This window comes from Charadrius vociferus, unplaced genomic scaffold (assembly GCF_000708025.1).
Source record: "Charadrius vociferus isolate BGI_N301 unplaced genomic scaffold, ASM70802v2 scaffold526, whole genome shotgun sequence".
In the NCBI taxonomy this organism is placed as follows: domain Eukaryota; kingdom Metazoa; phylum Chordata; class Aves; order Charadriiformes; family Charadriidae; genus Charadrius; species Charadrius vociferus.
In genome coordinates this window covers 60731-84718 of record NW_009648966.1, presented here as the reverse complement: position 1 = coordinate 84718, position 23988 = coordinate 60731, and the positions used below count along the sequence as shown (strand labels likewise).

Here is a 23988-nt window from a genome sequence, read left to right as displayed (position 1 = left end):
CAACTTCTTCAAGGGGTGTAGCGGAAGGAGAGGTGCTGATTTCCTTTCTCTGGTGACCAGTGATAGGACACGAGGGAATGGAATGTGGCTGCACCAGGGGAATTTCAGGTTGGAAGTTAGGAAAAAGTTCTTCACTGAGAGGGTGGTTGGTCACTGCAACAGGCTCTCCAGTGGTCACAGAACCAAACCTGTCAGAATTCAAGGAGCATCTGGATGATGCTCTTAGTCATATGGTTTAGTTATAGGTAGCCCTGCAAGGAACTGGGAGCTGGACCTGATGATCCTTATGGGTCCTATCCCACTTGAGATATTCTGTGATTCTCTGATGTTAAGGTAATTTTGTGTGGGGAAGAAAATTGTTTTGCGTGGGGTTTTTTTCTTTTTTTTTTTTTTTTCTTACAGTGTTTGATGTTCTAGTATCCTATAACCTTTAGGCCACTCAGTATCTTGTTCTTCATCAAAGGTATGTTTTGTATCTAGTATCAAGACTTCTGGAGAACATGGTAGTGAAAAAGAAATCTCAGGGGCTACAGCTTTAACAGCTTTGGAGACGCTATTTATTTTCATGTCCTGGGTAATTTAGGGCAAACAGTGTTTTCTCTAAGGAGTCTTCAAATTCATTTTGAAAAATTATTTGGATTTATAGCTCTCCTGGATTGAAGTGTCATCTGATTTGACTGTGAAATATGGTAATAGTCGTCATCTCGTTTAATCTTTTGGCTTCCTTCTTTGTGTTTGCCTAACCCAGTCTCCCAGCAACACAGCTCAGTGAAGTAAGACATCTCTGGCCTTGCCTGCACTGGTTTGGCATCGGGGGGATGGGGTGGGTGGTTAGCTTTCCAGCAATACTGCTTATAAATAAAAAGAAACATTTTTTTTCCTTTTTTTTTCCTTCCATCTTAAAAAAGATAATCCAGCCTTTCTTAAAATTCCTTTTTTTTTCCCCCTTTGTGTTCTAAGTGCTCTGTTAGTGTTCTTTGTTAAAAAAGCAAAAGTTAAATCTTAGTTTTCTCTAGTTAATGTACTCCTCTTGTTTCTTTGTCCCAATAGAGAATATTTTTAACACAAACTTATGAAGATGGAATATACACCGAATGGCCATTTTTCCAGGAAAACACACCTTTAAAAATTTACATTAAAATGAATTAATTTAATTTTTTTTTTTTTTTACAAATCCTTTTGTCATTTCACTTAAATTCCCTCACCTCCCCTCAGTCTCCCATACCCAGCTTATAGAAGCTGCTGATATGCCTTCTTTTGCCCTTTCTAGTTTGTCTCTTTGGAGACAGAGGTGTGTGTGTCAAGATTTTCCATGCTCTTTTTTTGGATAAAACTCAAGTCCTAAAATTAGTCATAACACACAGATTTAAGGGTGAGTTTATTTGTAATGTGCATGCTTGCAGAATATTTTATGTAACTAAATATCAGTGTTTATTCACCAGAATTACTTTTCCTTTCTTACTACAAACAAATTTAGGTTAAGGGGAGAGTTGAGATAAATAAATATCTGCTAATTATAATGAGAAGCTGCTAAACTTAAACCAGTTCATCTGTTTCATGTTTTTATTTATTGCTGATGATATTACTTTTCAGTGAATAACCGACTAATTTCTAGCAAATAGTTCCTAGTGCACAAGCTTGTGATAGTTTATAGGCATTTTGTAGAGAATATTAAATGGAGGAAAAGTTGTCCCTTGACTTCAGAGTCTTTGTATGAGACCCTCAAGGCCAGATTCTTCCTACTTGCTTGTTAGATACCAATCTCCTAAGTCTGTGGGAAGAGAGAGAAGAGGTTCATGAAGCCAATTCAGCCCATCAAAGATGTGCATCAGCCACATCAGGAGCCCATGAGGGCTTTTGCTCACCCCAGTTCAGTGGCGTGGGTGGGCCCTGAGTCCTTGTAATGGTGTTGAGTACTTTGTGGAACGTTTTTTCCACAGCACTTTGCTTCTCCCTCAGAGGGTGGTTTATGTTGTCTGAGCACAACCTGAGGAGTGTAGTTGCTCAGCATGTTACCTCTTTGGGGAGACTTTGGGGATGAATCAGTCTCCCACCCTTATTGCACACAAGCAGATGGGGCAGTGGCCAATTCTGCTGAGAGCTGTAATTCCTTACGCGCGTTGGTTTGCAGGGATGGAATATGGCTTGTTGATATCTCAAGTGCATTTGGAAAAATCTCTTTGTTGATCTCAAAACCAGACTTGAGACTGAATGAGGCTGAATAGTGCTCTCCAGCATGCAAGCATGGGCATGTGGAACATTGGTGGCGTGCTTTTGTCCTAATAGGTATAAGGAATGGGATTTTTAAATACTGAAATGATTCTTAACAGGCATATTCAGTTAATGAAGGGCAACAAAGGTGATTATGCATTGTGATTTAAAAGGAGATCTCAACAGGTTAGCTGTTGGCTTAGGTTTCTACCTCTGCCTTGCTTTTGATGATGAACTGATGCACATTGATGAGGAAAAAAATCTGCAGATGTTAACCATGCTGCCTTTCAGTCATTGAGCCACATGGATGTATAAAATGTCATGGGTTATTATAAATGCATCCTAAAGTCTCCTGTAAAATGCACAGGCATCATGTGGCAGCGCCTATATTTAATCCATCCAAACTGATGTTTGAAACATTTAATTCAGTTATGTTTGTCTTTTGATAAATGTGATCGAAAAGAATATTTTTAGGGTAGAAATACTGGCTTTGAGGCATTACTTCATATAGCTGGCTTTAGACATTTGATTTGGGTTAGGCCAACGTCTAGTGCATATAAGAATTACACAAAGCTACTCAATTTCTTACTATATGTATATTCAGAAAACTGAAAATCCTGGCTACATTAATTCTGTTATCTAATTGCGTCTGAGAGTAACAGAGGAAATAATTTCACTGCTGTTCTGGAAGGTGCCCTTCAGGAAAATGGGAATTAATATACTAGGTGATACTCAGGATGGGGATTCAGCTTGCCTTAACTTCAGGGTGGGACTCAATGATGGGTTTATAGACCCCTACATTTAGGTATCTAGGATAAGATTAATAGCTCTTTAAAGTAGATTCCTGTAATTGCTCAATCCGGTATAGACTCCACTGATTATTAACTTACTCTCCCTTAGCTATGATAGGAGCTTTGTCATCCAGGGCACCTGAAATGTAGACCCCTGCTTTTGGCTTTCTGCATCAGGTGCTGTTCTAAGTACTTTTTGTTGAAGATGCATTTTCTGAAAGTGGTCATCTTGGGAGGGAGGAAGCTGCAGTAGGCAGATCTGCTGTCCTGGAAAGCCTGCTGCAATTCTTAGTAATTAGAAATTGGCTGGAAATGAGACTTTATATTCCAGCCAGTAACACTGATTACTCGGATTCTGGGTATACTTGCAAAAATGTCTAATATCATAAATTTTTGCTGATTTCTTGGTTTTAGTGATGCTATAGACCATGTAGACCATAAAGTCTAATTATTTATTCTGTGGAAAAATGCTTGGAGAACTGTAAATGTGCTGGGCTTTAATTAAGTATTGTCACCTAGTGTTATGAGGAAAAGGCAGCAGAAACGTATAAAACGTCTGATCTTTATTTTATATTTTTTATTACCTCCTTTTGATTTGACTATTTTCCAAGGTAAATAGTCTTTCTAGACATTTTTTTAATACTCTTACCTCTTCTTGCTGTTCGTCTGACTATTATTCTGCAGTATCATCTTGTAAGTGAAGTGACCAGTTTGGCACTCGGGGAGCACAACTCACAGATATTTGGGACTATTTTCAAAATCAGTGCTCATTTACATTCCTTATGGATCCTAGATTATGTCTTTTTTTCTGCAGCAGCAACACATGCATTTTTTTTTTGTTCCTCTATAGTGATACTAAGATACTTTTCCTGTTAATTTGGAGCTCTCTGTGACTCATAAATACTTCTATGCTTCTAGGTTTTTTCTCTAGCGTGTATTTCTTTGTTTTTACTGACACTGGAATTTTTCAAGTCACTGTACTGTCTGTTTAATACCTTGCTTGGCTTGCTGAAGTGCGTTGGTGATCAAGGGGGAACTAATTAATCAAAATTTTGTGCTATCTCTAAGTGTTCCCATATCACTCCTTTACACTTTTCTTCCAGTTTAAGAATTTCACCACAAAATTTCGTAAGAGAATAATAAGGTGCTTATTATCTGTTAGTCTTTTCCCCTATTAAAAATTCCAATTATACCTTCTTAATTTTTTATGTCCCTTAACTTTTCATTTCATCACGATTGCAACATAAAAATAATTGGTCTTTTTGGTTTGGTGACTGAACTAAAAATAATTATGGGTCAGCCTGATGCTTTTACTTTTTTGAACATAAGTACTTAATTTAGTTCAAATTAAAGGGATTAAATTTTGTTTTAAAGTGTTTTTTTTATATTATATAAAGAAAAAAACAAAACATGGATGACATTTCATTATAGTTAGTCCCTGAATGTAATTTTCTTACAAAAAGTTAAGGTTTTTTTTCCTCTGATGTCCACTTTTTTGATCAGACTTATCAGTTCAGTTTGACCTGAAAGCAGAGGGTTCTGTTTAATATGTTTTTAAACAAAAAAATCTTTATCCAGTTGTCTGCAATTTCCTTAATATTCTGTGAATTTGGATAGATATTGGAAAACTAAACACATATTTGCTGATTGTTTTCTTCCAGAACTCTGATTACCCTATTTCCTATCCATATTTCTGAATGCAGCATATCCTATGTCTTGGCTGGGGATGTAAAGTTCACTGGCATATAATTTATGTGGAACCATCTTAAAGCATAAACCAACTCTTTTCATCTTTGAATCCTCCTTTACAGCTGCTGTTTTTAATGGGAAGTTGCCCGGTTGTACTGGAAACTCAATTCTTGAAATTCATTGGAATTTCAAGTTGAATATTACAACTGGGTCTCCAAGTGTATTGCTTTTTAGCAGTTTATTTCAGCCCTGCTGCTTCTGACTTCAGTAAGCTCTCTGCTTATTGTCAAAATTAGATGCTTCTGCTAGATTTTAGAAAATTAACCTTTCGTATTCATGGTGGGCTTTGAAAACAGAATGTGTTGCCAGACCTTTGCAATATTTTGGATAGATAGTGGGAATTTCTTGGACATATTTTGCTTCCTTTCTTGACACTCAGATTTTTTTTGGAGTTGCTATTGAGGCTTTTCTGCAGGGACTACGAGAACTTCAGGGAATGTGAGAACTGCTTAACCTTCCCCAAGCCACATCAAGAGGAAATGAGAAGAGACTTTTCCTAAAGGAGTTTAAAACCTTTCATCTTTGGGGTTGGGCACTCCAGTCTTCTGTCTTTTCAAATATCAGAGACGAAGAGGGATTGTCCCAAAGCTGGGAATAATTATCTTAATACTGTTTTTTTCCTATTTAAATAATCTAATGACAATTCAGTTTTATTACTGGCTCTTGATTTGCTCAAAGTTCAGGGTCTTGAGCTTTATTGAAGTGCAGAAGAGCTTATGGATGCCAGTGAAGGTGTTTCTCTAATGTCGTCCTGCTTCTTTGCAAAATCCAATTTACTGCAGTTTGATCTCGGTGGACATCAGGAGATGGTTTCTTTGCTCATACCCTCAAGCCTCTTTCAGACACTATTCTACCTCACTCTGTTTTTTCTGAGGGCCACTTACCTAAAGGTTGTACTGACCTTTTCTGAGCTTTCTGCTGCTTCTCTTTTACTGTCTTTCTTATTTCTGTAGTTTGGTGAAAGCATCATGCTACTCCTCTGTTGGGAGACTCCTGGGATCAAGTGGTCAGCAACCACCTTCAAGGCTTTGGCTTGTTCCAGACTTGGGGTGGTTTCCCCTGGTTTTCAGCTATTGCTAAGCAAATTTTTTCACTGCCTCGTTCTTAGCCTGGATGATTAAACTTTTCGGTTTTGCTCTGTAGGAATACTCTGGAGTGCATCTATCTGCAATTCTATTTCTTTGTGAAAAATGTGTTTTGATTAAATTTCTACGTACAATCTCTGCTGATGTTCCCTTGAAGGGAGACACTCTTGCTTGACTTCTCCCTTTAATAAACCACAGGGACACCAAAGGAATGGATTTGTGTTTGGAAACATGTTTCCGTTTCTTGATAAACTTACATAAACCACAAATTTCAGTTACACATGAAATGTATTTAACTGAATGCAGTCTGGTGTGAACACTCTTCAGTCTGCTTGAACCTTGGCTATTGGTGTATCTTTACTCAATTGCATACTAATTTTAATAATAATAATAATAATTATTTATTTATTTACTTATTTGTGATCCAGGTATGGTTTAGGAGCTTATGTTAGTATTACGAAACTCTTTGTGTGAAGGAAAACAAAAAACATATCAGTGAAGTGCTGTGTACTATGAGTGGTGCTATCCTTAGGATTCCTCTCAGCATACTTTATGTCAGATTTACCCTGTAGATGTAAAATAATTTCCTGGGTTTGGGTACACTTCGAAATTTCCTTTGTGTTCTGGTTGAGTTTTAACATTGTGAGTGCAGTATATATTGATGATGGTGGGAGTGCAGACGCATTTGTAGATGTCTTTACTTAAAGTGCCTTCCTCTGTGAGCCAAATCCCACTCAGAAACATCACATTTTAAATTTTGCCCTTGGCGTTATCGGAAAGGTTGGTGCGTGGCACCGTTTCAAGATGGGGGAATGGCATATCCCGACATTCCCCATTCTGCGTTTGCAGCCTAGTGCAGGGCTGACAGAGGTCCTGGAGTGACATCCTTGAAGATCTCAGGGCCTCCTGTCATCTCGCGGAGATAGAATATGGCTGGAAAAAGTTCAAGTTCTTGAGCTGGCCTCACCAACGTGACTCAGCTTCTCATGGGTAGCTAACTCTTGGGATGGATTTAGTTTTTCCCTGGTTGTGAACTATCTGCTGTTTCATACAGATGCTGATTAGCCTGTAAATGACGAAGGCTTTTTAATGCTCCCAGCCCGAGCAATACCCAAACCACAGAAAGAGAGGGGAAGTGCTTTGTATTCCATTTTGTTCAATTTTCCACTCAGTTGTGGTTTGGTTTGGTTTGTTTTTTTTTTTTTTCTATATTCAGGCAACTTAGAAACAAAACAAAAACTGAAATAGCAAATTAATATGCTGCAGAAAAAAAAAAAAGTTGGAGACACAAAAGCAATTACAGTGCGCTTGTGATGCACTTAGGTTTTTTTTCCTCCATTTAGCATTTGCTCATTTTTCCCCGCCCTCTGACAGTGACAAAAAAAAGTAATGATGCTGAGAGCTCTTTGGGTAGCTTTGGGTGTGACTTGCAAGTTTTAAGCTCCTTATCTCTGAGTTGATCCACTGTCTCCCTTTCCCTAGAGTATCTGAAGACGTTGAAGCTTTAAGTTTTGTTATGAAAAAGCAATAAAGCATTTCAGCTGTGAGGCTAAAATCCATAGATAAACCGCTTGAGATCGAGCTATTACAAGAAAGCTGAACACCATTCAGAAGAGGAAAAAAGGAAAAAAAAAAAAGGGTTGCTTTAAAATGTGACCATTCTGAGCTATATTGTACGTTTAGGTTCTGGTTACATTTACCTGGAGCTTGTTTTCCACGTATTTCAAGCTTAAGCAGAAATTTTTCTAAAGTAGTTCACAGAAAATGTCTGTATGTCTTCCTTCAGTTTTCTAAGAGTTTCTTTAATTTGTGAAACACAATAAGAAGATTTACATAGAAGTAAACGCTTTGAAAATGTCTTTTATTTCCTTGTCTGAACTCATAGTATAACACTGATGAAGCAGTTGGGGTATTTGGAGAACAAGCACTGGTCTATGAATTACTGCAAAAGGATTGCCAGATTTTGTTCTTCCTACAGTTTTACGCTTACCTATTCTCTGACATTTTTTTATCTTCTTGCTTTAGAAGTGGTTAAAATACCTGGAGAAACCTTGAAAAATATCTGTCAGTGCAGTTCCTGTATACCAAATAATTTTATAAACAAATCCATTGGTGTAAACTTTGAATAAATTTCCTGCTTCTAGTGAACAAGAATCCCTGGCTCCAAGCAGCTGGATCGTGTTTAAACAGGCATCTGTTATTACAGATGAAAAAAATAGTCACTTGCTGTTTTCTTTTGTATAAGTTTGCATCTACTCCCATTAGATATGTAAGTAAATGTTTTCCTTTAAGTACAGAAGTCACCCCATCTGATAGACATGTAATGAGCTGGTGAAGCAGGAGCTAAGGGCACAGCAGTGTGAAGTAACGTGTTTAACAACTCTTTATGTAAGGACTTTGAAGAAATGTGCAGGCCTTGAACTATATATAGCAGTTTCCAGTTTACATTTACAAGAATGGTTTATTGGTTTTGCTATATTTAAATACTGATTTAAGATAAATTTCTAATTCTTCAGTCCAAATTCATGAAACTTTCCTACCCTGCTTCTTGTAACTGTCTCATTATAAAGTTATACTTGAAGGAATAATATTTTTCTGTTAGCAGTTGGTTGACGTTAATTTAGGTCAAATGAGGTCAAATTTGGGGAACTGTATATTTCTGACAAAGTGACCTTTGCTGGATACTTTTTGCATCTGTTTTACAGTTCAAGGCTGGACATGTCATAACTGGATTATTTGGTTTACTTGGATTCTGTTTTCACAGAATCACAGAGTGATTTGGGGATTGGAACAGACCTCTGAAGGTCATCGGGCCCAATCCCCATGCTGAAGTAAGGCCACCTAGAGCAAGCTGCCCAGGACCATGTCCAGACAGCTTTTCAGTATTTCCAAGGATGTAGACTCCACAACTGCCATGAGCAACCTGTGCCAGTGCTCAGTCACCCTCATGGTAAAAAAGTCTTTCCTGATGTTCACACAGAGCCTCTTGTGTTTCAGTTTGTACCCATTGCCTCTTATGTTGTCACTGGGCACCACTGGAAAGAGCCTGGCTTCATCCTCTTTGCACCCTCCCTTCAGGTATTTATACACATAAATAAGATCTCCCTGAGCCTTCTCTTCTCCAGACTAAGCAGTCCTAGCTCTCTCAGCCTCTCCTCATATGTCAGATGCTCCACTCCCTTCATCATCCTTGTGGCCCTTCCCTGGACTGTGTCTAGTATGTCCATGTCTCTCGTGCACTGAGGAGCCCAGAACTAGACACAGTACTCCAGGTGTGGCCTCACCAGTGCTGAGCAGAGGGGCAGGATCACCTCCCTCGACCTGTTGGCAACACTCCTAATGCATCCCAGGATACCACTTGCCTTCTTTGCCACAAGTGCGCGTTGCTGGCTCACGTTCAATTTGTTGTCCAACAGGACCCCAGGTCCTTTTCCGCCAAGCTGCTTTCCAGCTGGGTGGCCCCCAGCATGTACTGATGCTTGGGATGTTCCTTCCTGTGTGCAGGATTTTGGACTTCTTGTTGAACTTCATGAAGTTCCTGTCAGCCCATTTCTCCAGCCTGTGGAGGTCCCTCTGGATGGCAGCATGACTCTCTTGGCATATCAGCCATTCCTCCCAGTTTTGTGTCATCAGCAAACTTGCTGAGGGTACACTCTGACCCATCATTAAGATCATTAGTCAAGATGTTAAACAGAACTGGACCCAGTATTGACCTTTGGCCTACACTGCTAGTTACTGGCTTCCAACTAGACTTTGTGGCACTGATCACCAACCTCTGGGCCCAGCCATTCAGCCTGTTTTCAGTTTACCTCACTGTCTGCTCATCCAGCCCATACTTCATCACCTTGTCTACGAGGACCTTAAGGGATAGCACTGTAAGACTTACTGAAGGCAAGGTGGATGATATCCACCTTTGTCTCTTCATCAACCAAACCAGTCATTTCATCATAGGTTATCAGGTCGGTCAAGCATGACTTCCCCTTGGTGAATCCATGTTGACCACTTCCAATCACTTTCTTCTCCTTCACGTGCCTGGATGTGTGCTGGGAGATGCTTCTTCATTTTTGCTAGATGTGGTATATAAGGCAAGGCCACCTAAATTACCCGGGTTGGATTCTACTGCAGAGTGAAGTCAGAGTAGACCTTCTACCTGTTTCTGTGATGTAACCACTTTTCTCCTGCATTTTAGTTAAGCCCACTTGTCCTGGTGTACTGATGCAGGAGATGCTGTGTGGGACTAACCCTATTCCCCCTCTTACAAGTTTTTATCGTGGGGGCCAAAACCACACATTACTTCATTACTTGTGAGCTTGGCAACAATGAAATAGGAGAAGGCCAGCAAAAAGAGAGAAGCAACGTTTTAGTGGAGTAGACAGAGCTAATTGTTCTGATTATAAATTCTGTATTGTACTCAGGCAAATATAATAGCCATTTATTACTCGCCTTGCTTTTAAATCCTCCACTCCCTTTATAATTTATACTTTTGCCTGGCTCGGCTCATCTTGAAAAATAATAGTGACGATTCACCATAAAACATCAACTACACCTTTGACAGCGACAGTACTGTTATAATTTATTTAGTATCCTGAACCCAAGAAATTAAAGTACTGCAGAAAGCTGCCCAACTGTTAGCACTGCGATTTTTGCAGACAAGCTCTGCTATGGGTGCACCAATGACCCCAGCAGTCTGCTCCCACCGCTGTGATGGATGTCCATCACATTCATATGGACCCACCTGTACGAGGACAGAGAAATGGAGAGGCAGACTGAAAGTGAGGGAGGCATAACATGTTATCCTGCTGTTCGCCAGAATTCACTCGCCAATGTCTAGTAGCACAGAGAAGTTACAAAGCATTAAACCTCTTCCGTTCATGCCCCAGACATCGGGTCTGGTCCGTAAAAGGAGCGGTGGGGGTGCTCTCTCTCATTCTATCACCCTCTCTTCATTAGTTCCAGAAAGATACTTTAAAAATATCTGTGCAAAGAACAGGAAGACCATTTCCCTGCCTGTTTCAGATTCTAAGTGATGTTTCTACATTACTAAGTCAATTCAAGATCGGCCCTACAAAGTGCTATTAGTGTAATGCCTGATAATAGTTTAGAGCAGCAGAAGGTGCCTTAATGCAAATATCATATTGCAGGAAGTGGGGTACTTTACAATAGCTGCTGGTTGCCGCTGAGATGTAGACCATTATTTTCTTGATTAGCAAATACAGTGTCTGCATTTTTCTTTGAATCGCTAAAGGAAACCAGAAATGTAGCCACCAGGCTTTTGGAACTGTATTTTCTTATATGTTGATGATATGATAAAATATGTTAAAAGTTAGGCAGTAAGCTTTAATTCAACAATCCGTGTTTTTACTTTACAGATCGTAAGTCTAAACCCATTGGGTTGAAGGCATATAGAATGTTATTGGTAGTTAGCCCCTTTGAAAGCAAAAGGTGCTTTTTTTCAAATTTACACTGAATTTAATAGCAATTTTATTTCCTTTTAAGATGTTAAGCTTGTTCTTAGTAGGTGCTGTCTGAAGGAGAAGTTGCAGTAGTTGCCCAAAACTTGACTGTGTAATTGTCATCGAAGTAATTTCCAGATGTGTATGTACATATATATGAGTATGCGTATGTTTTTAGAAGCCAAATTATCCCGGTGTCAACATGTGTGAAAATCCCAATTTATGGCAAGACCTACGTGGTAGCAGACTGAACAATATCCTCTTGTCTCCTTCATTCCCCACTCAAAAAAAACCCCTATTTTTCTGAATGGAACAGGAATGTTACCGCAGTAATGGGCCATTTTTCTTCCTATCCAGACATTCTTTATTCCCTGTGATGTTTTTAGGACTTGTGTTGTTTGCCTTCAACTTTTAAGACTGTATATGCTCACCCTTTCCCTATGCCTACTGTGTTAAAAACATTTTTTATTCCCTCTACCTCAGTTTCATTACTTTTGAATATACTGCAGTATCTGGCTTTGATAATTTCCTCTTCCAAAATCAGCAGTGACTTCTTCTTGGCTACTTGACAGTGGTGAAAATCTTCATTGTAACTTAATCTTCTAAATTAAATTTTCTTGATTTATTTATTTTTAAGGCCTTTTGTCTGTCTTCGTCCTTCTTGATTTGTCTCCTGCTTTGTCAGCGTGTTAACCATTAGCACCTAAGTTCCTCCAAGATTTAAGAGTTCCCTCATTCTTATGTTACCTCAGTGGTCTTCCACTGGTCCCTGTGACACTTGCTTTGTCATTGGATTATACCATTTCTTCTTGTCTGTTGAGACTTCAGCATATTCAGAGTGATATATAAATAATAATATTCGGGGCAGTGAGCATTAATTTAAAAAAAGGTAATAAGTAGTAGAAGAAAAGATACTGACTTTGGTTGGTAGAAGAGAAGATACAAGACTTTGAATATAACTACATGCAAAGAGATAAGATTACAAGTAAAATCCAAATTTACATGGCTGGAAAATAATTTTCAGGACAATTAAATCTATTTTAATTCTGATTATGTCTGCATACAGCTTCAGCTGTCTTTAATGAATACACTCTAAACATCCTACTTAAGTTAGTTAATCTTAACTTTCTATAAGCATCCATAAGAAAGCACGCCTTCAGTGTAAATGCAAATAAGAAGGTACAGGAAGTCATTCTCAGTTTAGGACAAGCAAGAACAGCTATACCGAGTTAGCGTAAATCTCATAAAACCATACTGAATCAAAGTAGTATAACAGCGGTAGCAGGTACTCAAGAAAGGGCTATAAGCAGCAGAGTGTGTACAGTGATTCTTCCTCTTGCATAACTTCCCAACGTTCACTCATTGTTGGATTTTGAGGACTTGCTAAGTTGAAGGTGTCAGATATTGAAGGTGTCAGATATTGTGTTTTATACTATACGATATATCTATTCGTGATGAATTGTCAAGTACCTTTTTAGACATTTAAACTTCTGGTCTCCTCAACATCCTTTGGGAATACTCTTCAAGTCTAAATAATGCATTACATTTAGGAAAAAAACACTTTTTGTTGTTTGCTAATCACTTCCTTGGTTCCCTGAGTTCTTATGTTACGTGAAATACCTGATAAATAACAAGAGTACATCTTCTCCATGATTTTGTAGGTTGAATTAGATGAGAACCTAAATGAACCGCTTAGTTTCTCTTCTTTTTTTTAAAGAAAAATTCCAAGCATTATTGATATTTTTTGCATATAATGCATTTTGGTTTTTTTCATGTTATCATACACCTTCTTGAAGTTTGTTGTTAAAATCCGTAAATCAAAGAGAAGATGTAGTTTAATCGTCATGTTATAGGTGCTGTATTTACAAATATGTCTTACAACTTTTCACTTTATTTTTATGGCACTGATAAGAATTGATCCTAGATTCGTGTGATCATCAGTATATAATTTAACTTTTAGACTGTTGAAAAGCTCTGAACTTTATTAAGTTTACTATGCTCTGAATTTAATAAGAAGTTGGGATATAGGAATTTCTGATATGGTTACATGCATTAGTTAGCAATATTTGGTGACAGGATTTGGTTGCCAATATATGGGTGTTTAGTACCTTTTGAGATGGCTTTGGGGTCCCACCTAGCTTATTTCTAGCTGCTGTTCTGTGTGCTATGGTCCTCAGTCATATTTACCTGCCCCGTGCTGGTGCTTTGGATACCAAAAGGCATCTCAATTGGCACTAGATAAGTATGTGTGAACAACTGAATTAAGGCCTTGATTTTGAGAGGGGGGACAGACGCGCAGGGGATTTCTGTGATCAGTAGTATTAAAGACATGAGTAATATGAATGAATTTTACTGGAAAAGATCAAGATTGTCAGGAGTCTTCAGCATTAAATGCAGCTGTTGTTGCTTAATGGCATTTCACAGCATCTGGTTATGAGTTAAAATCAGTAGGTAGCATGGGGGAAGGATGGACACAAAGTGAAGAGTTCTGGGTGGACTTGTCCTTACTTAATCCATATTATAATGTCATGCTATATAATAGGAAATAATCTGGTGGATGGATTTGCCCAAATAAGATTTCTGAGTCCACTGAAACCTGGAAATTCCAGCAGAATGCTGATTGTTGTTGGAGCCAGGGTTATATTATGATTTAATGGCTTTTCTGGGCTTCATTTGATGACCTGGCCTAGAAAAACATTTTGAAGTAATAAAGCGTCTGTTTGGCTCCAAACTAATGAGAGAAGCATTGCTCTTTGCATTAACTGTTCTTTAGGAAGAGCCGCGGACAGCTACTAATAAACCTTATTAAAAAGCTTAAGCAAGATTGAAGGAAATAGAAAACAGAGAAACTATTCAATTCCATGTGAAGTGAGTACATAAAAAAAGAAAAGAAAAAGGAAGCCCACAGGGTTTTCGCCTCCCCTCCATGTGACTTGCAGCTTGCTGCACTTCAGTTACGTTGCCTCTGAGATATGTTAAAGTGCAGCTCAGTTTAATGAAGAGGTGGATAGGACAAATCAAGGCTAGAGACTATTTACGGCAGAGACTGGGTAAGTAAATGCAGCTGTACATAAGTGTTTACTAATATTGTGTAAATGTTACACTATCTAGCCTGTAGCATTTAACCCAATAGGCAGAACTATAATTTTTTGGTGGTCCTTTCTTTGTTTTGTTTAAGTAATTTGCAATTGTGGGTGGTGCACACTGTGCAATAGATTTATGCATAGGACTGATAAAGGATTCAGTTTTATTTTTCAGACTTCCTACAACAAACCAAATAACTTTCCTTTAATTTCATCTACTTATTTTGTTTAAAATTCTTTGCTCTGTAAGTAACTGCTTCATCTATTTTAGTGCAGCGCTCAAAATAATTTCAGTGGGAGTTAGCTGATAGTTTCTGGTGCCTTCCTGTTATTTTAATTATTTTTCTACTGGTGAGGGAGGGGGGAAAACAGCTTATACTCTGAACCTCCTAGACACAGCATTTTCAGATTTCTAGAATCCAACACCAGACCACTGAAAACTCCCCAGCATCAACTTGTTCCAGGAATTCGTTCAACCGTCCTAGCAGGATAAGATTTCAGCTGTTTGCTTTTGTTCTCTGTGTCTTTTTATAATGATTTGTATGTGTTCTTATACTGAGTTTTATATAGAAAGTTCTGTTTAAAATTTGTGTATGTTTAAATTTGAGTAACTTTAATCTCAATATACAAGATAGAGAAATATGATGAAAGCTTTTTTTGTTGTTTAAGACTATCAGCCTTTTGCCTTTAATATGTTTTTGTCTCTAACAATTGGAATGGACCTTGCAGTTGCTATAATGCTGTTATGAAATAGGATTGCAATCTTAGTCAATTAGTAATTTCCAGAACGGTTGTTTTAGCAGTTTCAGCGCCTGCCATTCGAGTATTTAAATCTCAGTGCATAGACAAGGAGCTGAGAAGGAGGAATGATCAATATAGATTGTAAAGACCTATACTGAAGCTTGATTCGGACCTTAGGAACTGAAAAAGGAAAAAAGAGCTCGTTCGTTGTTGGTAGTCTATTAAAGAAAATATTTTTGTTTAGTATCTTGTGATCTGGGGCGTGTCTTCCTTTTGCATTATTTCGCAGGAAAGAATACATTAAATATTATAGTCTATCATGATTTTTACTATCTGGATTAACCAGAATGCGTTATCTTTTTCAGATAATCACTCCATTTAGGAGGCTAATATTGTGTGCTGAGAACAGAAAAGAAATGGAGGACTGGATAAGCTCTCTGAAGTCCGTTCAGTCCAGAGAACACTATGAGGTAAGTTGACATCCCTCTTAGTGCAACCTGTTCTAGCTCAGCAGATCAAGCTACAGGACACAGAACTGGAGCATTCACCCTCCTTAGTGTGAAAAGCTTGTCTAATGTCAAAGTGAAGCTTCATGTAAAGACGAAATGAGAGCTTATTATCACACTTTTGTGTAGAAGTTTGGAGGGAGACCAGGCTAAGTACCCTTTGGAAAATACTTTTGGTGAACGTTACATTGTCGTCCCCTGTAATATGGAACCGTAGGTAATTTCAGTCACCGTAGCTGTGTTCTGTACTTGCAAATTTGTCTTAACTTCTCCTTTACTAGACCGCACAGTTTAATGTGGAACATTTCTCAGGGATGCATAACTGGTACGCCTGCTCCCATGCCCGACCTACCTTCTGTAACGTGTGTAGAGAGAGCCTCTCTGGAGTCACTTCTCACGGCCTGTCTTGTGAAGGTAAAATAAACGCTTTCTTCCCCCTGTTTATAATGTAGACAGATGGCTGAAAGTTTAAGACGAGTAATGATTCTGAAAATAACAAGTAAGAAAAAAGCCTGAAGGGAGAAATCTATTCACTAGAGTGACTTTCTTTTGGGCAGAGGGACTGCTAGAAGGTGATCTAGCTCACCTTCTTGCATTCTTCAGGTGCCTTTTTCTAACCCATCTCAATAAAACAGTTCCTTCTGCTGCAGTGACCAGTTTGGGATGTTCTGGGTGGATAGGTTGTGAGAAAAGATAGGATTTGTTTGATTTGCCCCGTCAAAAATGTGAAACAAAATAGTCTTATTGGTTTGCAGAATCAGCATTCCTTAGGAAAAAAATCATAATGGTAGTTTCTCCCCAAAATCTAGAAAAATTGATAACACTTTGTCCAGTGCTATGACCTCTTCCCTTCCAATTTTTGTTTGCTCTGTTGCTGCTGCCTGATCCTGCAGTACAGGCAGGACAGATGAGGGCAGATTTATTGGTTTAAAAATTCTCTCATGCAGTGAGGGGGTAGACATGTAGATGCCTTTGCATTTTGATGCTTCAACAGCTGAAATCAAGCACAAAGAAAAAGGAGGTGCGGCTAAGACTTCAGCACTAAGCTTATCTGGAGAAACGATATTTCGCAAACAAATATTTATCATAAACCTGAAACACCTTGTTTATTTTCTGCTGCAAGTTCTGTGGAAAAGTGGTACCAAGTCTGCTTGTGTTAGAATCAGAAAACAAAGCATCCGTGTGACCTTATGATAGATAAGAAACGTAGAGATACTTAATTACCAAAATGTCCAGAAAAGAGTTACAGTTAAACCCTTCAAAGCTTCATTTTTTTGGATGCGTGCTACTCAACTGCAAATGCATTTCTGTTATTGATGCTGTTACAATACTTGAGGTCTGAGCATAATAATCTGTATTAAGGAAATCTTACAAAGGAAACATTAACCCACTGTCCTGAATTGTCCATGCTTTTAATGTAGCTAATGGTGTAGTTGCCAAGGAACGGGATGAACCTGTTTCATAGAAATTAGAAGTAGCATAGTTACTTCCAGCTTCTCTGGTGTATGTTTTCCACTGCGTATAAGTCGCTTGGACAGTTTTAAGGCAATTATGGTATTTCCAATGTCTGATATTGGCAGATGGAAGTATCATGTGCTTAACTAAATGCAGTTGTATTGCCTCTGTGTACAAACACAGTTATATTTGCTCAGGCAAAGGAAAGGAAAGGAAAGACTTCTTTCCTTTCATAAAGAATTAACTCTTTTCAGAAGTTAGTATTATAGGTATTTTAAAAGGCTGTTTAGCTAGAATTATTCTTTTAAGGTTATCAATGTTAATAGTTGTAGTTCATAATTTTTCTGGTTTTTCAGTGTCTTATTTTGTTTCTAAGTATGGTTTTAATTTCCAGGGTGTTGGGTTAACTTTACATTAAGGAAGTTTCCTTAATTTCCAGATTTGGACTTTGTCACTTTTCTGCATAACTTATGGCAAACTAATGCTGCGTTTATCCACATTTCTGATACCAGATGATCTTTCAGCAGTTTTTAGGAACGGCTCGTGAAGGTAGTTTGGATTGGTTTCACTGGTCCACAGTTTCATAAACATGTATGTCCTGGATTGGTTTCTACGTAGATACTATGATATTCTTTTGTCTATTAATAAGTTTACCTCCTCTTACTTCTTAGCTGCTAGTTTGTATCTGTTTTCTTTAATTTACTTCCAAGTATTTTTTTAAATAAAAGGAGAAAATTTAATTATGCATCTAATCTAAATCATTTGACAGTTGACTCTTCACTGCAATACTCATACTTTGTCCCCGATTCTGTATACCTGTAAAACTCTGTGTTAATCATCCTTAATTTCTTCATCTAAGAAGTGTATTTGGGTTTGATACCACTTTTTTCTCTGAAATTCTTATGTGACTGAGTTCATATTTACTTACTTCTGCTATGTGCATTTCTAATGCATTTCACCATCTATTTTTTTGACTTACACTGTGTTAGCAATATATGCTATTTGAGGAGACAATGTAGGAAGTATGGAGTCTTAAGATTCCCCAGACGTGTTCTGTGCTACTTTTTCTCATTACCTCTTTAAAAAAAACTGTTTAAATATTCATGCCTGGCATTTGAAACCTCCAGCACTGCTTTACGCTGGGAATCCATTTATACATATACTAAATTCATTTATTTGTGTGGTCATTGATCCCAAGCTACTTTATTATGTCTTGTATTGAGAAGCCGGAGAGGCTTCTTCCCAAGAGATATTGGAGCTCTTTCTCCTTTCAGTGGTTTGGGTTACTGGCACACCAAGTTATGTTGAAAGTGGCTTAGAGTCTTTGTACTCTTTGCGGTCTGATTCTTGACTGTAGGTAAAAATAAAAATAAATCCCATTGCCAATATTTTGCAGCTTACCATACTTTAGAAGAACAGTGCTGTAATATTTTATTCTCTCAGGCCTGCTGGTCTCCAGCAGCGTTATACAACTGTTTGGGTTTTTTTTCAGCCTGACCACACAATAAGCCGCATTTCTTTTGAAGATAAGATGGGTGCCTTCTTTTTTCAGGGTATCTTCCCTCCCAGTAGCCTTCACCAAAGGTTGACTAAATTAATTGCAGGCCACCCTGAGGTTTTGTGGAAGCCAGGGTAGGGAAAAGACTGTAGCGTGAACTTGTGTCTTTTTAGAAGTCAAAGAATCAATATGTATATGAAACTGAGGATGTAAATTTATAACCAGGCTTCGTTCTTTCTACTGCTCAAAAACTTTAAAAAAAATTAATCATACACTCCTTTGAGATGCAATGCTATTCTTCCCACTAGTTCCTTCTTTCATGTCTTCTCAAAAGATAATTAACTTTTCAAATGTTGTCTGTGCGTTGTGTGCTCTAGCTAGCTATAAATGACTGATCTCCACAACACTCATCCACGGTCTTTAGTAGGACAGAGAAATTATCATTTTTTTGCCTTCCATTGGAAATTACTCCCAACTAGCTGAATCAAGATTTTTGTTCTTTATGCTTCTCAAATGTTTCTCTTATTCAGACTTTAGCTTGCTGTATGCTCAGGAGTGTAACCCTAAGAAGTTGTCAGGTAAACACAGGTATACATTGGAATGTTTAGGCAAAGAAACCTAAAGAACTATAGATCATCGATGATATGATTATCTACAGAAACTCTTTCAAAGCCCTCTAACCTTGATTACTATGTATCAATACTGCATTTCTATCCAAGTCATTGCCAGTGGAACACTGCCTCTATGACTGTTCTCCAACATGTATTTCTTCATGTAGTGTTTTCATTATCATGACTGAATCTTGATTCATGAATATCAAATATATCTAATAAGCTGGAGATTGCAGTTTAAATGAGACACTTTCTCCTGTGATGAATTACACAAACAGTATTGAAAGAACGCTTTAGGATCATGAAGTCAAGCAATAAGAAAATACCGAGATTAAATTGCTTCTGCAAATGCACTTTGTGCACTGGGTCTTTTTTCATTATGATTGGAGTTTTTTGCCCACAAAACCCCATTCTTCGTACCCACTGCACAGAGTATCATGCATGCACTACTTGGGTAATCATGGACTCGTAGAATCATAGAATCATCTAGGTTGGAAGGGACCTTTAAGATCATCAAGTCCAACCATCAACCTAATACTGCCAAAACCACCACTAAACCATGTCCCTAAGCACCACCTCTACCCGTCCTTTGAATACCTCCAGGGATGGTGACTCCACCACTTCCCTGGGCAGCCTGTTCCAATGCTTGACAACCTTTTCTGTGAAGAACTTTTTCCTCATATACATCCTAAACCCACCCTGGTGTAACTTGAGGCCATTTCCTCTTGTCGCTTGTTACTAGTGAGTTTTGCTGCATTTTCTGCACAGGCTGGAGAGTGAATAGTGAATGAAGCGGTCAGGAAGAGAAGGGATGTTCATTGTTAAAGAATTAAGGAGTAATAGAAAGCTGTGTTCTATGACTTTGTATCACACTGTGGCCCTCTGTAATCCTGGGGAAATCACTTAAATAAGATTTTTGATCAAATCGGCAATTGTGTGTTGTTCATAATCTGGGATCTGTATCACAGAAATGCTGAGTTTTCTGTAACTGCAAAAATCAGTTGAAGCTGTTTGAAGTCACCGGTACTTTGAAGATACACAGTATGAAAAAAAAGGTCTTAATTATAGTAGTACTGAGCATTATAGGAGGAGCAGTAGCAATAGTAATAATTATAATAATTATAATTACTATTACTATTTTAAAAGGCCAGGAAGAAGTTGTTGTCTTAAAAGCAGTATTTCATTAGCTTTTGGTAAATAAGGCAAATACCTGTTGAAAATTGTTGTGAACCAGAGTACAGCACAGCTGCGTACTTACCAAGAACCATCCATTGTATGCAGTGACTGAGGGTCCCATTCTCAAAAAGTGTATGATCATATAACTGGAGACTTTACACCTGCATAGGGAACCTATATTGCAAACGTGTATTGCAAAGTTAAGTTGCATGAGTAACTTCACTTTGTAGTACTTGACTGTCTAATATGAGTATTTTTTAACACTCTGTAATATTAAATTAACTTAGAGGGTTATTTGGGTGAAAGTAGTAAAAACTACCAAGAAACTGCTGAATATTATCCTTTATAACACAGACATAAGCTTCAAGTTGGAGTGAAGTTAGGTTGCTGTTTTCACGTGAGTCACTGTTTTCACTGTGGCTTATCCATCCATCATGTGATAGTATTCTTGGAAACAAAACAGCAGGTTTCTTGGAATACCTGAAGACAAATCCTTCCGTCTTGACTACTTAAACTATAGATACCAGACCTTCAGATCAGTTTCAAAACTTTGGCTTTGGCCTTTGAAGTTGGAAGAGAACAGTCTGAGCCAGTTCTTCTTTGAAGAACACAGGAGAGAAAACTCATCATAAAATAGGTGGTAGAGTGCTAAGTTTGGTGGGAAAAAATTTAGTGTCTTGCCAATGCAGTTGAATTAATTGATGGGTAGTTAGAATGAAAAGCCTTTGAGACAGAAGTGTTCTATAACAAAGCTGTATATTTTCAGTGCAAGAGATCCTGTGATAACGTTCAGTAATGTTGACTTTTCTTCATTAGAGTTAATAATAACTCTAGATTTAAACACTGTCTGACAGCAGATGTTGGTACCACTGTGACAACTGTTTGCTAATTAAGTGGTTCTCTTGGTTGGCTTTCTGAGAGACCTGCTTCATATTCCAGATAGAAATATTTACACAGGAAATTAAAATTTAAAATAATGTTCTATGAATATTCTAGATTTAGTTTGGCTAAATTTTTCCTTTTCTCATTTTTTAACTTTCATTGGCGAAGTGATGGTAATTGATGTCTAGCAGTATATCTGCATCTTTCCAAAAGATTTCAGATATCAGACTTGATTCATGAACGGGATGCAGTGTCATCTAAGACAAAAGAAATTAGGGGGTAGTGGTAACTAAGGTTGAGATTTGATTTTAAATTTTCCTTTCTATACCCGTCTCTTCTGTACTGCTATGCATTTTGCTTGAAAGTTACATCTGGGTCTTAAGGTCGCTGTTTTTGGTAACATTTAATGCTCAGAATAACATGAATTGTTGTTTGATGATATTGGGGCTGCAGGGGGGAGATCTACAGAAAGTCTAATCTGAGATTTGGTAAATTATATACTGTACCCACAAGGCAAACATTAGCTGTCACTTGCTATCCATGGTGTGGCTTGCTGCAGCTCTTCAGATCCCGGGTTTGAATTTGTCCTTGCCTTCTTGAGAGAGCAGAGGTTGAATACACAGCCCTGGGATCTAGTTGAACCATAGCTCAATAGAAAATTCCCTTACTTTGCTGTGCCGTAGTCATTTGGGATTTCCTACTGCCCCTCATGCCTTATTTGTTGTATTTTGATCCGTGTAGCAAAGACAAATGTGTCTCATTTATAAATATGAAGATGGCATATCTTCTCCAAAACATTCTAGTGGCAAAACTGCTCAAGGGCGATCGTTTTTGAAAATACAGCCTTTATTTCTGTGCTTCTGTGAGAGCTGACTTCTTTAGATGCTTGGAACCAGCCTAGGTTGGCAAACACACGATATATTACTGAGCTATTTTGAAAATGTGAGCCTTCCCTGTTAGTTGAGTAATATGGGATATTTGCACACACTTCAGGTCTATGAACTCCACTTTTTGAAATACCAGGGGAATTACTGTAAAAACAACAAAACTCCTTTTTCTGTTTCCTTGTCTTTCTTTGAGCTAAGCACATACTTTCACACATCTCCCAGAACACAGATAATTGCTCTCAAACTCAGATGTTGCTTGCATAGTCTCAGTTCACTTTTTAAATTGATCTGGCAATGTATCAGTGGAATTAAAATGAGAAATTTATGATTCACAAGACCTTTTGTACCATGGCTTAATGTTTTTAATGGTGGACAAGCAATGGGCCAAAGCTTTTAATAGTTTCCTGTCAAATATTTGTTTGAAAAGAGACTACTGCTTCTGGTCTGCTGGCTAGTTCTCATAAACCTTTAATGGTCTTTGCCAAAATAATTTGTATAATGCACTCTAAATAGAATGACGTCATGCACTTCCAGTAACAGAAATACCCACAGTTGTAGGCATCAGTCTGTTTGGTATAATATGATACCATTAACTAGTCATATTGAGTTGAACAAAATACAAATAGTTATTAGATTGTCAAAATGTCTGCTGGTACTACACACTTGTGCTGAGCATTCCAATTAGTAGATTTTTAATAAATAATCCAGTAAGATGTCAGGCTCTTCTTCATTTAATGTAACCTCTTGGAAAATACTGTAACCACCAGTATCCTGAATAAATATATCACCACCTAACCCTTCACTTTCTCAGCTTCTGGGAGAACAGGCATAGTGTGGTGCCCAAAAGGGATTCTTTAAGCAAAGAAACAGAGCTCCTGAAGCAAATAATTCTGTGAAACACTCTCCCATCACCTCCTGCAAATTTAAACCGGGTATCTGAATTGTGTCACTGGAGGAACAGAAAAGGCAAAAACATAGCTAAAGATATATTTGAACCTTAATGCTATTGCCCCTGAAAAAATGGGGACCGATGTGGATTTGAGGACACACTTAACATGGGCTACAGCTAAACAGTTAAACCCAGTTTAGGAAATAAAAGCTGGAGTGATTATGAACTGAATTTTCTTTTAGTTGGGTTGTGTCATGTGTGCAACACTAAGTGACGTGTACTTGGCTGTTTTATGGAACATCTGTGTTTAATTTTTTAAAAGATGTGTATCACTGAAATACAACAAATAACATAGTATACATGTTTATGTGTGCCTTCCAGTGTGTAAGTTTAAAGCACATAAAAGATGTGCTGTCCGAGCAACAAATAACTGCAAATGGACTACGTTAGCCTCAATTGGAAAAGACATAATTGAAGATGAAGATGGTGTAAGTACTATTCATATTTACAGTGTTTTCCAAAGCTGTTTCTTCTTTGGCGGGGGGGAGGCTAAGCATAGAAATATTGCTGTGTGACCCACTGAAGTTAATGGTAGGTGGCTACATTCCTGAATGCTTTTCAAAGATTAGTGTAGTATTTGGAACGAAAGTTATATTCCTATATCACAAGACACGTTTAGTATCTGTGGGCGCTAGATTGCAGCTGTGTTACAAGATTTTTAAAGGCCACATGCAGAGAAACTCTGAAGCTGGACAACTGGCCCCAGAAGTTCCTGTTGCTCTTAAGCAAAGATGGTATTTTATACTGTTACTGCACTGTTTTGGCAATCTATTTTGTGTCCTCCTTACGATAGTTGTTTTCCAGGAGGCCTGTTCGGAATTCACTGAGGTGCGGGGTTTTTTTTACTAATGAAAGAAGGAATTTTAAAATTAGCAGGAGAAATGACAAAAGCTTTTCAGAGGTTTATTGTG

The 23988-nt window shown here is 38.0% G+C and overlaps 1 protein-coding gene across 1 annotated transcript in view; it reads left to right on the top strand.

Moving 5' to 3' along the window:
- The window catches only part of DGKH (diacylglycerol kinase, eta), a 75328-nt gene that overhangs the window by 4900 nt on the left and 46440 nt on the right, over positions 1-23988 (top strand). Inside the window, exons 3-5 of the mRNA XM_009887706.1 lie at positions 15479-15583; positions 15901-16033; positions 23399-23505. Coding sequence (XP_009886008.1) covers positions 15530-15583; positions 15901-16033; positions 23399-23505 — 294 coding nt within the window. The 5' untranslated portion in view covers positions 15479-15529. The remainder of the gene's footprint in view (positions 1-15478; positions 15584-15900; positions 16034-23398; positions 23506-23988) is intronic.